Genomic DNA, 15523 nt, shown 5'->3' with positions numbered 1-15523 from the left:
TATGTCAGGAAACTGAAATAAATTATTCACACAGCTCTCAACATTGGCCAGTGCTGTATAGACAAGCTGGGTGATTGCAAGGGGATGTTCTGTCCCTTATAAATCTCTCTGACTGTAACCACAGACTGGGAAATGCCATCCTGTAGGTATCAATGAGAGCTGCACATGACTCAGGTACTTGCCATTGTCTCCTAGGATTTTATAAAGCTTTAGTAATGTTCTTTCTTTCTGCATTTCTCCTTACAGTTTCTGAGAACCTTCACCAGCTTTTCCTTCACTATGATGGTATTCCATATTTTCCTAGTTCCCATCTGATTAATCCTTCTGCTCAATAGATTTAAACATGGTGTAACCAAAAGCAGCAGTCAAGTGGCCAAGGTGGGCCGGTGCTGGCACAATCAGTCAAGGCTCCGGTGCTGGCACAATCACAGCTGAACATGGCAGTGTGGTACAAGGGGGATCTTCCCAAAGGAACCTTGGGGGTAGCAGAGAGAGCCCCCCAGGAACCTGCAGCTCATGCCACAGCAGGTGACAGGACGCAGGGCCTGAACCAATGGTGGCCAGGCTCCCTCCATGTACAGAAGAAGCCCTGAGGGAGTGCAAGCAACCATGAGTGCCACAAACAGAGGCAGCAGACTGAGGGAAAGGTTGAGGTATTTGAGGTATTTACTGCCATCTTTGCCTCAGTCTCTAATAGCAACACCACTTGATCTTCCAGCCACCTGAGATGTGGAACAGAGACAGGGAGCAGAATGAAGCCCCAAAAATCCAAGGGGAAAGGACCAGCAACCTGCTACAACACAGAGACACACATAGCGGGCTGGATGGGATTCACCTAAGGGTACCTAGGGAGCTGGCAGAAGTGCTCACCAAACCTCTTTCCATTGTTTACAAGTAACTGGACAGGTGCCAATTGACTGGAAATTAGCAAATGTAACACCCATCTACAAGAAGGCTCAGAAGAAGGATCCAGGGAACTGCAGGCCTGACCTATGTGCCAGGGAAGATCATGGCACAGATCACCTCAAGCATCATCACACAGCACACACAAGACATCAGGGGGGTCAGGCTCAGCCATCATGGCTTCATGAAAGGCAGGTCCTGCTTGACCAACCTGATCATCTTCCATGACAGAGTGACCTCCTTAGTGAATGAAGGAAAGGCTCTGAAATTTGGTAAGCTGGACTTTAAGAAAGCCTTTGATACAATTCCCCACAGCACTATCTTATAGAAAGTGTCTGCTCATGGCTTCAAAGGGTGCACTCTTTCTGGGTAAAATCTGACTGGATGGCCAGGCCCAGAGAGCAATGGTGAATGGAGTTAAATCCAGCTGTTGGCTGGTCACTACTGGTGTTCCCCAGGGCTCAGCAATGGGTCCAATCCTGCTTAATATCTTTACTGATGATTTGGATGAACAGATCAAGGGCACCTTCAGTCAGTTTGCAGATACCACCAAAGTGGGTGAGAATGTGGATCTGCTGGAGGCTCTGCAATGGGATCTGGATAGGCTGGATCAAAGGGCCAAGGCCAACTGCATGAGATACAGTGAGACCAAGTGCCAGGTCTTGCATTTGGGTCTCAAAACTCCATGCAATGCTACAGGACTGGACAAGAGTGGCTGGAAAACTGCCTGTTGGAAAAGGACCCAGAGGCTCTGGTTGACAGCTGCTGAACATGAGCCAGTGTGTGCCCAGGTGGCCAAGGCAGCCAAAGGCATCCTTGGTATCAGAGATAGGGTGGCCAGCAGGACCAGGGCAATGATTTTCCCCCTGTACTCAGCACTGATGAGGCCACACCTTGAATTCTGTGTTCAGTTTTGGGCCCCTTTCTGCAAGAAAGACATTGAGGTGCTGGAGCAAGTCCAGAGAATGACAACGAAGCTGGTGAAGGGTCTGGAGCAGAAAAAAATCCTATGAGGATCAGCTGATAGAGCTGGGGGTGTTTAGCCTGGAGAAAAGGAGGCTCAGGGAGACCTGATTGCTTTCTAGAACTGCCTGAAAGGAGGGAGGCTGGGGGGGGAGGTTGGTTGCAACCAGATTGGGTTTGGTCTCTTCTCCCAGGTAACAAGCCACAGCAAAAGAGGAAATGACTTTGAGTTGCACCAGGGGAGGTTTAGATTGGTTAATTGAAAAAATTGCTTCAATGAAATTGTTGTCAAGAATTGGAACAGGCTGCCCAGGGAAACATGTCAGGGATATGGTTCAGTGGTGGACTTAGCAGTGCTGGGTCAATGGCTGGACTTGATCTTAAAGGTCTCTTTCCAGCCTAAACAATTCTATGATTCTATGATGACCAGATTGATTTAGTGTTCATTTTTGTATAACAGTAACTTGGCCAACAGCCTGCCACTGTGATTAATACATTTGGATCAATGACATTTGGCACCTATTTAATCATTATGTCAGGCATGCTTTCCATAAGAGAAGGTTTATCTGCAGTCACAAAATAGCATCACTGTCAGTGTAGTGGGATGTGGACATCACTGGCTTCCTACTTGCGACATCAGGACACTGCCCCACATTCTGATTCTTCTTAGTGTGTCCTGGCACACATGGACTTTTCACCGAAGTATTTTTTTTAATTGTCAGTGCCTTATCTGTAAATGAGTACTGAAACTGAGCACCAACAGTCACCTCTCACTGAAAATTTTTGTATGTGCTGCAGTTACCATGGCACCAACCTGAGCAGTTGATGTCTAAATATAGGGCAGGATAAAGAATACATCTTTTCAAATACTAATAGAATGAAGCAAAAATTGTCAGAGAATTTAGTGCTTCTATGAAGTGGAGTAGTTAAAATACTGGCCAATTTCATAAAACCTAAATTAAATTCTTAAATATCAGTCATAACATATTCAGTGTACTTTACTGGTTTTGATGGAACTGATCTGAAAAAAACTCACATCCTCAAAGAGGAAATTTTTGGATAACTCACAGCCATATGACAGAGCATACAACAAGTCTATCAAAGGCCATATAAAGGAGCATCAAGAATGACATTTACTGAAAAAAACATTGTGTGTCAGAAGCAACATGGAGATACCGTAAGGATTTTACACAACTGGGCCCTGGTTTTCACAGAATGTCAGAACTGAGTATACTTGGTTCAAGAAAATGCTCATAAGCAGGCAACACCCTTCAGGTTTAAACTGACTCACAAAGCATGAATAAATACTATTAGGATTTCATGAAAGCTGAACTGCATGAGGATGTGTGCTGAGATTGCGTTGTCTGTCCTCAGCTTTTAGGAGAACATCAAACAAGGCATCAATGTCATAGCAATTTGAAGACTATGGTTCTTGCAGGACAAGTTCTCACACTCATTTGTATGAGTAGATCACCAGAAGCTCAGCTCTCAACGGTGACAGCGCTGCCCTCTCAAGGGTGAGCTGCAGGGCCTTACTGGTGAATTAATAATATCCTGCACATTACTTTACCTACTAGTTCTCTGATGGTCTCACAGGTGTGAGAGGACTTTACAAAGGCACAAAGCAATTTTTCAGACATAAGATGCTAATTCACTCTTTTACTATCATGTAACTTAGCTCATGAAAATAAAAAATGTGTTAAATGAGAGAAGAATATCTCCAATCCACTACAAACTTTGCTGAATATTTAAACATTTCTATGTATTTCTGCATAGCTAAACTGTTGCTTGTAACAGCCCTGACATTCTGTGAGACTAACACCATATTTTGATGTGATTTCGAACAGAAACACTGTTCCAGTTCACTAGCTGTTACAGTATAGTCAGGGGAAAAATTATTGCAAGGAGAAGCACATTTTAAAATGTCAGAATAACTGTTAAGATTCTGAATGCAAATTCTGCCTGGTATACTCCAGATCCCCTAAACCACCAAGTGCAGGATCTCTGATTGCTGGGGTGCTTGGCACAATATGTGGTTGGGCTGATATAGAAAGAGACATTCTACATTTGAGAGTCTTTTTGGAGATTACTTTTAAAGGGAAGAAAACATTGGGAAATTTCCAAAACATATAATGAAAAAATACTGCAGCATAGGCAGGACCCTTTCTTGCAGAATAATTTTATACTTTTCAATTAACCAAATACCTTTGTTTTCACTGAACAATGAGTGAATCAAGCCTTTTATGTGTTTCTCTATTACTTATCTACAAGCAATTTCTTTTTAGAGCCCTAAAATCCTCCTGTGCTGATATCTACATTTAGAAATATAAGGATACTGTGTTATATTCACATGCTGCTCCTATAAAATGTCAAATAAATAATGAAGAGATGGCTCCATGCCGGATCTGCATCTTACTCTGTAAGAGAGAAAAATTCTGAGCTAAACTGAAGTAGATGCTAATACTATAAAACTACTCTTCAGGTTATAAATCTTTGTGGTTCACTTCTGCTTTCTTAATCAACATTGCTAGATGTGCATCCTTGGTCCCTCTTCATTAAAAACTACCAGTCTAGAAATCAGATTACTCACTTGTGGGACTATGATTTAAGGAGGAATCTAGTAAAACTTAAATTAAACTAACTTTATTTCATGTGGACAAAAGGACTGTAGCTCTAAAATTCAGTTAAATCAGCTTATCAGTAAACCATAACTGAACTTCAGCATTAGGGAAGACAAACATGACTTTATCAAAACGAGTAGCCTTATCCACAGTATTTATTGCCTTAAAAATAAAGATTTAAACTCTCCAACTTTTCTTATGAATAAGTATTTCAAGTAGCTGAAATCCAGAAGTATAATGACCACTTTCAATTCCCATTGAATTGATGAGGCTAGGGGTACTTAGGAGCTGAGCTTCTCCTAATCACACACACTATGTCTCTGCTTTGGCTATCAGTCTAGGTTGATTTGGAAACTTGCATCCTTGGAGAAAGTCTCATTTTTTTGGCAGCCAACACCAACAGAAGAAAACTTAATGGTTGCAAGACACTGGTGGATTTTTTTCTAAACTTTAATTATTCCAACCCAAATTTTCTGTAACAGATATTTTTCTCGGATTTTTTTAAAAATTGTTTCAATCCTCAATTGTTTCAAATTTGCATTAAAAAAAAAGAGCCAGAGTAAATACAAGCAATTATTTTATTCCATGTTCAAAATATCTTGTGATCTTTTCAGCTGAAAATTTCATTCCCTTTGTCCAGAGCTTCTGACAGGCACAAGGTTTTATGTTGAAGATGTGCATTTTTCTGTAAATCTACCCATGTTTCTGCAGCACATTCAGTACCTAAATTCCCTCCAATTTCTGTTTATACTGAAAATGCATCAAGGAAATGCATCTCTGGCAGCAATATTGGACTTTGACTGGTCTGTGTGTATGAGCTACAAGACTCACTCACGCACAGTGGATGAGAGACCCTCCTGGTACACCAAAGAAAACTATGGAGGGTGCTGTCTGAGTCAGAAAAGAGTCAAGAGTCAGACTGAGAGGTAGACAGTAGAAATCAGGGAAAGGTGCCATAGTCTAAAGAGTGGCATGGGCAGAAAAGAGGTATTAAAATTTGAATGTAAAATTGAATATAAAAGTACTTGATACAGTCACTTTATTAGCTGCCAGTGTTGCTAGCATCAGCTGCATAAGGATTGGTATTTCCCACATAATTTTGACATATTGAGAGACACACACTTAATCACAGAGTGTTGTAAACTGGACTTTGTAGACTTCCCTATTCCCACTAAATCCACAGTAATTGGACTGGGTTCTAAAAGTGAAAAATATCTTGCAGAACTTATAAGTATACCTTTTCTTTAGTGAAATTTTCATCTCCTTTTTTAATTAACTTTCTTCTGCCAGTATCTCCCAAGGAACCTTGCAGCATGACATACACATCTGCATCTGTTCCTGACCCAGGTATAGCTCCTTTGATGATGTAGACAACATAGATTTTCACTGTGGGGTAAAAGAGAGCAAAGGTTTACCACACCTAAACCAGTTAAAATATATGTTATTTAATTAATTACTTCTATTATATTTTCATTTTTCATCCTATCTGGAGATATCAGAGGACCAAAATAGGTTGTAATGCTTGTAAAAGCACATTACATGCATTGTAATTAGAATTTAAGAGCAACTTTTATAAAGAATAATAAGCTAAATAATTTGAGTGGGCCTGAAACACAGGCAGAAGAAAAAAAATTAAAAAATAAACACATAACAAGTTAGTATAAAAGACTATAAATAATACTCTTATCACCTCTTGCATGCATTTAAATACATGACGCTCCAATGAAAAAGTTTCTAGGCTACGGATGATACTAAATCACTGAACAAGTACATCTGTGCTCAGAGCCTCATGGAGTTCAAACAAAGCTGGATTCTGTCAGAAAGAAAGCAACTTTTGTATTTCCTCTGGATCATGGTCCAGTCAGTGGCTGTTCACTCTGCACTGTACCAGTTGGAGTTATTGGCCTCAGGAGAGGAGATGACATGTGAGAGAACACACAGTGAGAACGCACAGCCCTTCAGCTGAGCACTCCTTGAAAGGCTGCTTATGGAAAATACCAGTTTGTACTCCCAGAGAAATGCATAACACTCTGGTGATATGGCCCCTAAAATAAGAAAGAGATAACATCCCCATAAACATTCAAATCAAAAGGAGAAAAACATGTGGGGAGAGGTAAAGAAAAAGTACCTGTCCTCAAGTTAAATTCTCCTCAGAAAAAGGAGCAGCATTTTTAAAGATTTAAATATCTGTGTTCTTCCATAAAGAAATAAATCTAAGAAGTATTTAAAAGCAAATAATTTTACCAGTGAATTTCCCATCAATACTTCCTCAAATTCACATTTAAGAGACTTCTGTCTAAGTACTTTGTTTGATACTAACTTTAAAAGCACAGCAAAAGAGGCAAGAATATACAGATTACTTCTGTGCTTGATCTCACCCCTTAACTTCTGGAGTAGCCTAGGATGTTATCATGGTAGAATATTCATTTAGGATAAGAGTTCTTCCATTCTTCTCTAACTTTAGTTATAGAACCTTGTGAAAAACACAGAACAAACTAAACATATCCAGTCTTGAGGGGACCAAAGCACAACTCTGATGGAGTTGGATGACATGCAACTGCTAGATCACAGGAAAAGAAAGCCTGCAATTCTAGGAACACAAACAAGAGATCTATTTGGGGGGGGCGGGGGGAGGGCATGGAGTTCCTTCTTGCCTGAAATTACAGTACAAGAGTTATCTCCTCTGTATTTCCCTTGCTGTCTGTGAGAGAACTAGATCATATCATTGAGTAAAAGCTAAACTCTGAGTACTGTTCAAAACCCTTTTGATAGTTTCAATGCCATATGCTTGCTCTTTTATGTGTCACAAACTGATACCAATCAGACTTGACTGCACAATGCTCAGTTTTAGGGTGTAAGATACTGGTTTTAAATACTGGATTGGACCTAGCCATGGTGGAAATTAACAGAAAATATACGCAAATTCCTTTGGGCTGCTCTGAAAATTGGACATCATCACTGACCAAATCTCTCCCAGTGTTTCCAATTTGTGACAAACCTGCTGGAAAAGGAGACCCAGCTGTGAGAACTGGATGAACTGGATGCTCAGTCACTCTTCCTCCTTCTTCATTGGCAAAGTTATGACAAAATGGGAATTCTAGAACATTTTTAGTTTCTCTATGTTGAAGCTTTACCTTATCAAAGAAATAAAAAGAAATAACTTCAGCATCTGTTGCGCTCTAATGCAAACTATAGCTAACGACAAACTATTAAACAGCTATGACACATCATTTCAAAAGTTAAAAATAAGAGGAAATAATTTTTTCAAAAATGCTTTTGAAGACAGCCTTTTAAATGGGAAGGAATAAATATCTTTCCCAATTAAAGGTAATTAAAATGTTGTCAACATTATTACTGCAGAATCTGCAGTGAAGGAAGAAAAATATTTGAAGTTGTTCAAAAAGTTTCCTTTATGTAATCTATTCATCCAGCATATGGAAGAAAAAAAAGTGTTGATATGGGCGCATTACAGCTTGTGAGAAATGTCAATATGCCACAATATTTTTCAATGCAGAATGTTTTCTTATTCTAAGTAACAGGAGAAAGAAAAAGAAATGTTTCTGGAAAAAACTGAAATACAGAAATTAAGAATGCTTTCTGACATGTGTATATATATATATATATATATATATATATATATATATATATCAGTACATATGCATCACTTGAATATATAGAGTTTGATACTAATTTCAATTGCTATGAAATTCTGTGTATAAACTAAGAAAATGGTGATCCTGAGCTAAGAAGCTTATTCTTTCTATAAGAAAACATGGTTTAATATTGAGATATCTTAGAGTATGATACTACCAGCCACACTGAGATACATTCCCATTTACTAAACTATTTAAACCTAGACTAGTGAATATATTGGAAAGAATTTTGCAGGAAGTAACCCTGCATTAAAAGGGCACATATAATTCACTCATTTCAATTCTTTGTGACCTAATTCACTAAAAAGTCCAAACCTTTAAGCCAGTAAGCAAAACTGACTTTTGTTAGGAATTTTCACTGGAGATGGTAGCATCATTTTGTCTTCAAAAGACTCAATATTTTTCATTATGACAAACTGAAAAGAATTTTTAAAATGCACTGTGAAATATAATGCTAGCACAATTTTCCTTTCATAATAATATCTATATTCCTGAACAGTTTATTGAAACTCAAATTTCATTTACTGTGTTTTATTTCTTCAATAAGTGAAAGAAGCAAGAATGAAGATATTAGCTATTACCTGTTGCAGAAATACAGCATACCTTAATTAATTTTGTTCTAGGCATTATTTTCTAATTATTTCAATTTCCTCAAAAAATCAGGATTATTATTTTATAGTTATGGCTATAAGAATGAAGTCTGCATCTAAATACAGAATTCAACCAACTACACCTGCATTTACTTTTGATAGAAGGCGGAAAGCTCAGACTCTCTGGAGGTACAATCTTGAAAAATCAAAACAAAATAGCATAGAAATGACCATGGTGATTCTAACCAGCTGTGTAAATACACTGCTAAGCTGTCTTTTATAACAGATATTATCCACCACCTCTTATCCCAACCTAGTTATTTTATACAAGGATTCATCCAGTCCTACTATAAAAACTATGGAATATGAAGAAATGTCTCCCTAAAACCAACATAATTGACATGTATCCCAAAGCAGGGAAATTTATAATTTCTTTTTCTACCTCTTCCTACCTAAGGTAAGGGTGTATCTTTTCCTTATTTATATAAATTATGCTGATTTCTCTTAAACTGAGCTTTGAGTGATTGTTCTGAGCTAATGAAGTAAAACAGACTAATAGATGTCACTGTTCTCAACTGCCAGGTTTCTGTTCTGAAATTTTTGCTGTGATTTACTGTCTCCTACAATACTCCAGAAGCAGTCTTAATTTTGATAGATTGGTTGGATGACTATTTCATCTGGCTATGAAGATGAAATTAACAACCTGCCTACCATTTAAATGTCAGGGAGTTCAGCTCAGTAATACCATGTGTTGGAAAGGAAAATAATTTTTTCTTCAGTTTTTAATAAGGACAAAAAGAAACATTAGTGGACAAAAAACATGCCTGCAATTTTAAAGAAGATTAATCTTTCCTTTAGAATTGCTTTTATTTTTCCAGCAGAAGAAGATGAAGATATTTTTTGTATAGAGAAATGCCACTGCAATTTCAGTGTGATGTCAGGTTTTAGCTGGATATCAGAAGAAAGATTGTCACTTTTGCTATTCACTTCTTTTTTTCACATGCCAACTTAAAAGGCAGATAGTTTCATCAAAATGCATTTCTAGTGTCTGCCTTAATTATTTGCCATGGATCACTGACTCTACAACATGTAACAGCCCATTTGGAGTTATGTAAATACTGCAATGTATGCCAGTGAGTACAGTTCTGAAAACACATCACCGATATGCTAAAGATGATAGCACATCTGTATATATGGCTCTCCAGAAATCCATCCAAGTTCACAAGATTTTTGTTATCCATAGCTATCCTAGTGTTTTGAGCAGTCTCTGAAGCGAGTGTTCTACAACTGTTGCAGCTTCTGTAAATTAAAAATTTAGGAATCTCAGATAGGACTGAAAACCGGAAGAAATAACAAATATAATATGGAAAGAAAAAAAATTAATAGAGGCACAATAAATAATTGCTTTAGGCTTTAGTTTTTACCTCATGGCAATGCCAAGTCTCTCCTTCTCCAGCTTCTTCAATTTCTAGGTGAACTTTGAATATAGTATTAAATTTCTTACTTAGTTCAATAGAAGTCTCGTAAATCTACTCTTTTTTAAGGGATCCTTTGGGGAATGTGACTGAAGTACAAGTTCCTTTTTCACCACATACAGTTAGAGACATTTTAGGGTTTGTGGAACTAGAAGAAATGCCACTAGTTGTGACGTGGATATCCCAAGTCCCTGTTGAAATAAAACAGCAGAAAGAATTAATTGGTTTGCTGAATATCCAAAATAATACATCAAATTGTAACAGGCTGAGTTAGTGAGGGACTAGCAACCCATTCCCACCTTTGTACTGAGCTCAAATACTGGCGCATGACAGGTTAACTCACTACTATTGATTTACTGGAATGCAAATTTGGACATCAGTCCTTTCATAGTGGTAGCTGATACTTTAGAGATGCACCAGACCAAGAGCAATGTGCAGGTGAGACTGTGAGTTCCACATTAGAGACTTGTGAAGATCCATGACAATCTGTTGATTTCTTCCCCTGCCCCTTATAAATGTCCCTTGATGATTTAAATAATTTTTTCTCACTAGTCACCATTCAAAACCAGCATACTTTTTGCAATATACTACCAGTTATTAGGTTTGCCTTTGGTCAGGGAGTATTTTCATTTTAACTTTTTGGGGATTTACTTAAATGAACACATTAAAATGTGCTGTATACATACTATAAGAATATGGTGGTGAGATAAACTGGTTCAGTGCTTGAAAAGGAATATTTTATCACACCTCACCACAATTATCATGACAGAAAAGTACAAAACTTTATCCACCTCTTCTGTGAAGAAGTAATGCTAGCTGAGAGACTAAAAATAGTCCTATACAACATCATATAGATTTGTCTACTTTAGGGACTCAGGAAAGACTCCAGGAGAATTTTTACTAGGTCTTTTTGAAGCATTTAGTCACTTAAGCACTGGAGATGAATTGACAGATCCCTGAAGGCTCAGAAAGACTGCAGAGTCTGATGTCAGGTAGGCTCCTAAGTAACTTCGGTAACTTTATATGGAACAGATATTTAGTTAAAATTTCAATCAACAAGACAGTTTTGAAGATCAGAAACTTCATCCAAAAAAACTCACTGATTCAGTTAGCTGTAACATTTTAATTCATGTTAATAGACCATATGGAAAATTTAAGGTTATCAAATTCGTGGTTTCAATTTTAAAAAAACCTCTGAAAATTAGAATTTTTGGTCGCCCAGGCTACTGCAGAATTGAACAGAATTTTTAAATAACATGACTTAGCTCTGTTTATGCAAAGTGAGGCAAAGTATGGATCTGATCATTTCAAATAGCTATTTTGTAAAACAGGTTGTTTTACTTTGAGTAATGGAATCAGAGATTCCTGGAGTTTATGTCCATAAACTCCAGCTTCCTACCTCAGCTTCAGAATGTTCAGTCACCTCATCTTCCTAACCACAACAGGAAAGTCTTTTGTCTCCTACTATAACTAACGTAAAGCTCAGCTTTATTGCTTTAGATCAGGTGAGGATCTGTGCCATAAATCCAGCTCTTGTTGCCATAAAAATTTAGTACTCACTACCTGTAAAATCATCCAAAATAACTTCAGTGTTACAACTTCATGAATAATCCTAAATCTATTTTCATGCCTATGAACATTAAATGCAAATGAAATTAATGATATCTATGAAAAAATTGGAATCAAATGAAAATTTATCACATCCTGTGTGACATAATCTAGGATATTTTACCCCTTTAGTACTGTAATACTGGGTCTTAAACTATGAATATATATATATATATATATATATAGCTGCCCAGGAATGGAGGGACTATGTCAGTTGGATAGTACAGCGCCATAGGCTGCTATAACACATATTAAATTATATAATTTCTGATAAGTTTGTTAATACTCAATTTAAACACAGCGTCCTTCCTTCTCCTTAGTTAAGTATAAAACAGTGCATTGGGTTTGCATGGCCACATTTTGGCAGCAGGGGGGCCTCAGGGATGGCTTCTGTAAAAAGCCATTAGAAGCCCCTCCCCGTGCAGCAGAGCCAATGCCTGCTTGCTCCAAGACAGACACACCCCTGGCCAAGGCTGAGCCACCAGTGATGGTGAGAGCACCTCTGGGATAAGGTGTTTAAGAAAGTGAGGAAGAAAGACTTGCACAATTGTAACTGGAGAAGAGTGAGAAAATGCAAGAGAAACAATTCTGCAGTTCCTCAGGTCAGTGCAGAAGGAGGGTGAGCAGAGATTCTCCTGCAGCCCGTGGTGAAGACCATTTTGAGGCAGCTGTGTCCCTGCAGCCCGTGGAGGTCCACAGCGAACCAGAGATCCATCGACAGTCCATGGGGGAATCCCATGATGGAGCAGGTCGATGTCCAAAGGAAGATGTGACCTCATGGAAGCCTGCACTGGAGCAGACTCCCAGCAGGACCTTCTGGCCTTGGGGAGAGAGCCTGTGCTGGAGCAGGTTTACTCCTAAAGGACTACACTCTATGGAAGGAGGCCATGCTGGAGCAGTTCAAGAAGAACTGCAGCCAGTTGGAAGGCCTCACTTAGGAAAAGTTTGGGAAGGACTATCTCTTGTCACCCTGTGCTGGAGTGGAAGGGGAAGGAGCTATAGAGACAACACGAGAAATTTACTGCAAGCTTCATTTCCAGTCCTGCTGCACAACTGCATGGGAGGATGTAGAGAAAATTTGGAGCAAACTTTAGGCCAGGAAAAAGGAAGAAAGGCATTTTTAGATTTGGGTTTACTTCTCATTATCCTACTCTAATTTCATTGGTAATATATTAAGCTAATTTACTCTAGTCAAGTCTGTTTGGTCCATGGCAGTAACTGCTGAGTGATCTCTCTGTGTCCTTATCTTGACTCACGAGCCTTTTGTTGTGGTTTTTTTCTCTCCTGTCCAGCTGAGGAGCGGAAGGATAAGCGTCCTTGACGGGTACCTGGCATCCAGCCAGGGTCAACCCAACTTAGAGTGCAATGCTAAAAATCTAAAGTTTCTTTTTTTCTTTCTCAGAATTTTTTTCATTCTCTTGGAAAGGCGTTAGTGGACTGCTAAAAGCCATTTATTTTTATGACAACTTTGTTAGCTTAAATAACTCTCTTCTCTTCTTGATGTGTAAGCCACTATTAAATTGATAGATCACTACTGTGTCCATTCTGAGCATTTCATTAGGTATTCTGAATCTGTCACTTTTTTTCATTACCCTTTCAAAACAGAGTTGCCATTTTCTCAGTCATCATATCTTCTTTACAACTATTCCAGCTTGATCCAGTCCTTCTGGACAGAGGTGGCCACAATTACACAGCGTTGCCGGTGAAATATCACGGTTTCTCTGTAACGCCAGTAAGCCACTGATTTTCACTGATAATGCCTACATGCACTGTGAGGTCACAGTAACCCTATAGCCATGTCACATTACTACCTCAAAATTATCCTGTGGTCTTATAACAAACCCAGATATTTCTCATAGTTCTCCTGCTGATGAATTTTTATAGCAGAAATCGTTACAAAACTTGTCAATACAGATCAAATACAGTTTGTTGACCCTTATCTGATAGCTAGCTCCTAATTCTTAAAAAAAAAAACAAAAAAAAACCAATTGAAATTAGGACCCTGTATTGGAATTAAGAGCTCATATAGCAAGTTGAGTTTACACCTAATTGTATACAAACTGCTTGCCACAGAATTCGGTTCCATTCCTGTCAGTTCTCAAAGTTTATCACACAACCTTCGCATCTCCTGATAACACTCCCAATTTTGTCGCACCAAACATCATTAACATCATTAACATATTCATCTGCGTCTTCTCCAGCTCTTTACAATTCTTCCTTTTACTACTACTTTCCACTTCCTCGTGATTACCTAATAATTTCCCATAGAGAAAATAAAATTCAATACAGGAATTTAGACAGATTAAATGTCATTACATTTGTCTTACTGCAAAATATTTCTGTAGTATCATCTTGTTTTACAGTCTATCTTTAGTAAAGGCATGGTGCATTCCTTCTCATTTCCTGTTTACCTCTACTTTTTACATGGAGCCATTATGTTTGCTGATGTTAACTCTTCATAAAATTGTTTTAAATCCTTGCTATTAGATCTGCCACTGGACTAACAACTACCCTGATTGTCACTGTTTGAGTAAAGGGAGCTCAAAGTTCTATTTGTTTTTCAGATTTTCTGATTTCCAGTAAGCTCATCCCATTGTAACTGTGATTTTGGCTTCCCTGGCCAACATTATGGTTCCTCAATGAGAAGAGAGACGAGGTATTCTATTTCTTTAGGGATTATACCTACATGATCTTCAGTCTGCACTCTATTGTTCCTGAATAGTTAGTCATCTTTGAAGGTTCTTTTAAAGAGTAAAGGGTTGAAGAACCATTACTGTTTCTTTTACTTCTTTTACAAAATCTGATTTAGCTTGATAGTAACTTCCATTATATCCACATAGTTTCTGACCCCTAAGGTATATTGCTCTTTGCTGATTTGTCTTTTATTTTTCCATTCTTCATAGGCCCTCTACTTACTTGTCATATTAATTCTGGATTTATTGTACACCCAGACCAAAAATGATTTTCAATAGATATAGCACTGAGTATTAACAACCATATACATGAAATTATTATCAAATCTGTACTCAGATTTTTGAGGTTTATGTCTGTGTGTGGGAAACCGAGGAAGGAAATTGTTTGTACACAGCTATATTCAGACATTAATCAACGTGCATAAACAAGGATGCAAGATTTCTCTCACTTTTCATATTATCAGTGAAGAAAGATGTGATAGATTTTGACCAATCTTGGGCATCTTATCTGAATTTCCCTCAGGAGACACCTGCCTTGCTCTATGGACTATGTAGGACACCTATGGAATCTACTTAATAGAGACTTAGAATGCTTGCAGTGGTGAAATACAGCTATTCTTATTCTGAAATTGTCTCTAGCTGCTCATAATATGCTAATATTTCCATGGTTTTCTGTTCTTCTGTAGTATCAGTAACATAATTTCTGGTTTTTTTAGATGATATGAGATATTCGTGAGTGGACTAACTGTAGATGACTAAATATGAGGATATAATCTATTAGTTTTATCTGCAGTTATGTATAGTATAAAATTCTCTGAACATAAAAGGAAATATGCAGGACCATGGAAGTTAATAGAGACCAGTTTACAAAATGGCTCATACAGAATGCAAATTCAGACCTTCAGATTAGTTAAACATTACGTAGTTTGGTCTATCAGTTCTGATTCAGTTTTCATAAATGGACCCAAACCAGCATTTTACACCTCTTCAAGAAAGACACATGAGAGAGCTAAAAAA

At 38.0% G+C, this 15523-nt stretch overlaps 1 protein-coding gene across 1 annotated transcript in view; it reads right to left on the bottom strand.

The window, feature by feature from the left end:
- Positions 1 to 15523, bottom strand: part of RP1 (RP1 axonemal microtubule associated) — a 166926-nt gene that overhangs the window by 23959 nt on the left and 127444 nt on the right. Inside the window, 3 exon segments of the mRNA XM_038126920.1 lie at positions 5725 to 5873; positions 7486 to 7621; positions 10155 to 10396. Coding sequence (XP_037982848.1) covers positions 5725 to 5873; positions 7486 to 7621; positions 10155 to 10396 — 527 coding nt within the window.

The sequence above is a fragment of the Motacilla alba genome, chromosome 2, assembly GCF_015832195.1.
Source record: "Motacilla alba alba isolate MOTALB_02 chromosome 2, Motacilla_alba_V1.0_pri, whole genome shotgun sequence".
Taxonomy (NCBI): Eukaryota; Metazoa; Chordata; class Aves; order Passeriformes; family Motacillidae; genus Motacilla; species Motacilla alba.
The sequence above is the reverse complement of the archived record's forward strand: the minus strand, read 5'-3'. Positions and strand labels throughout refer to the sequence as shown.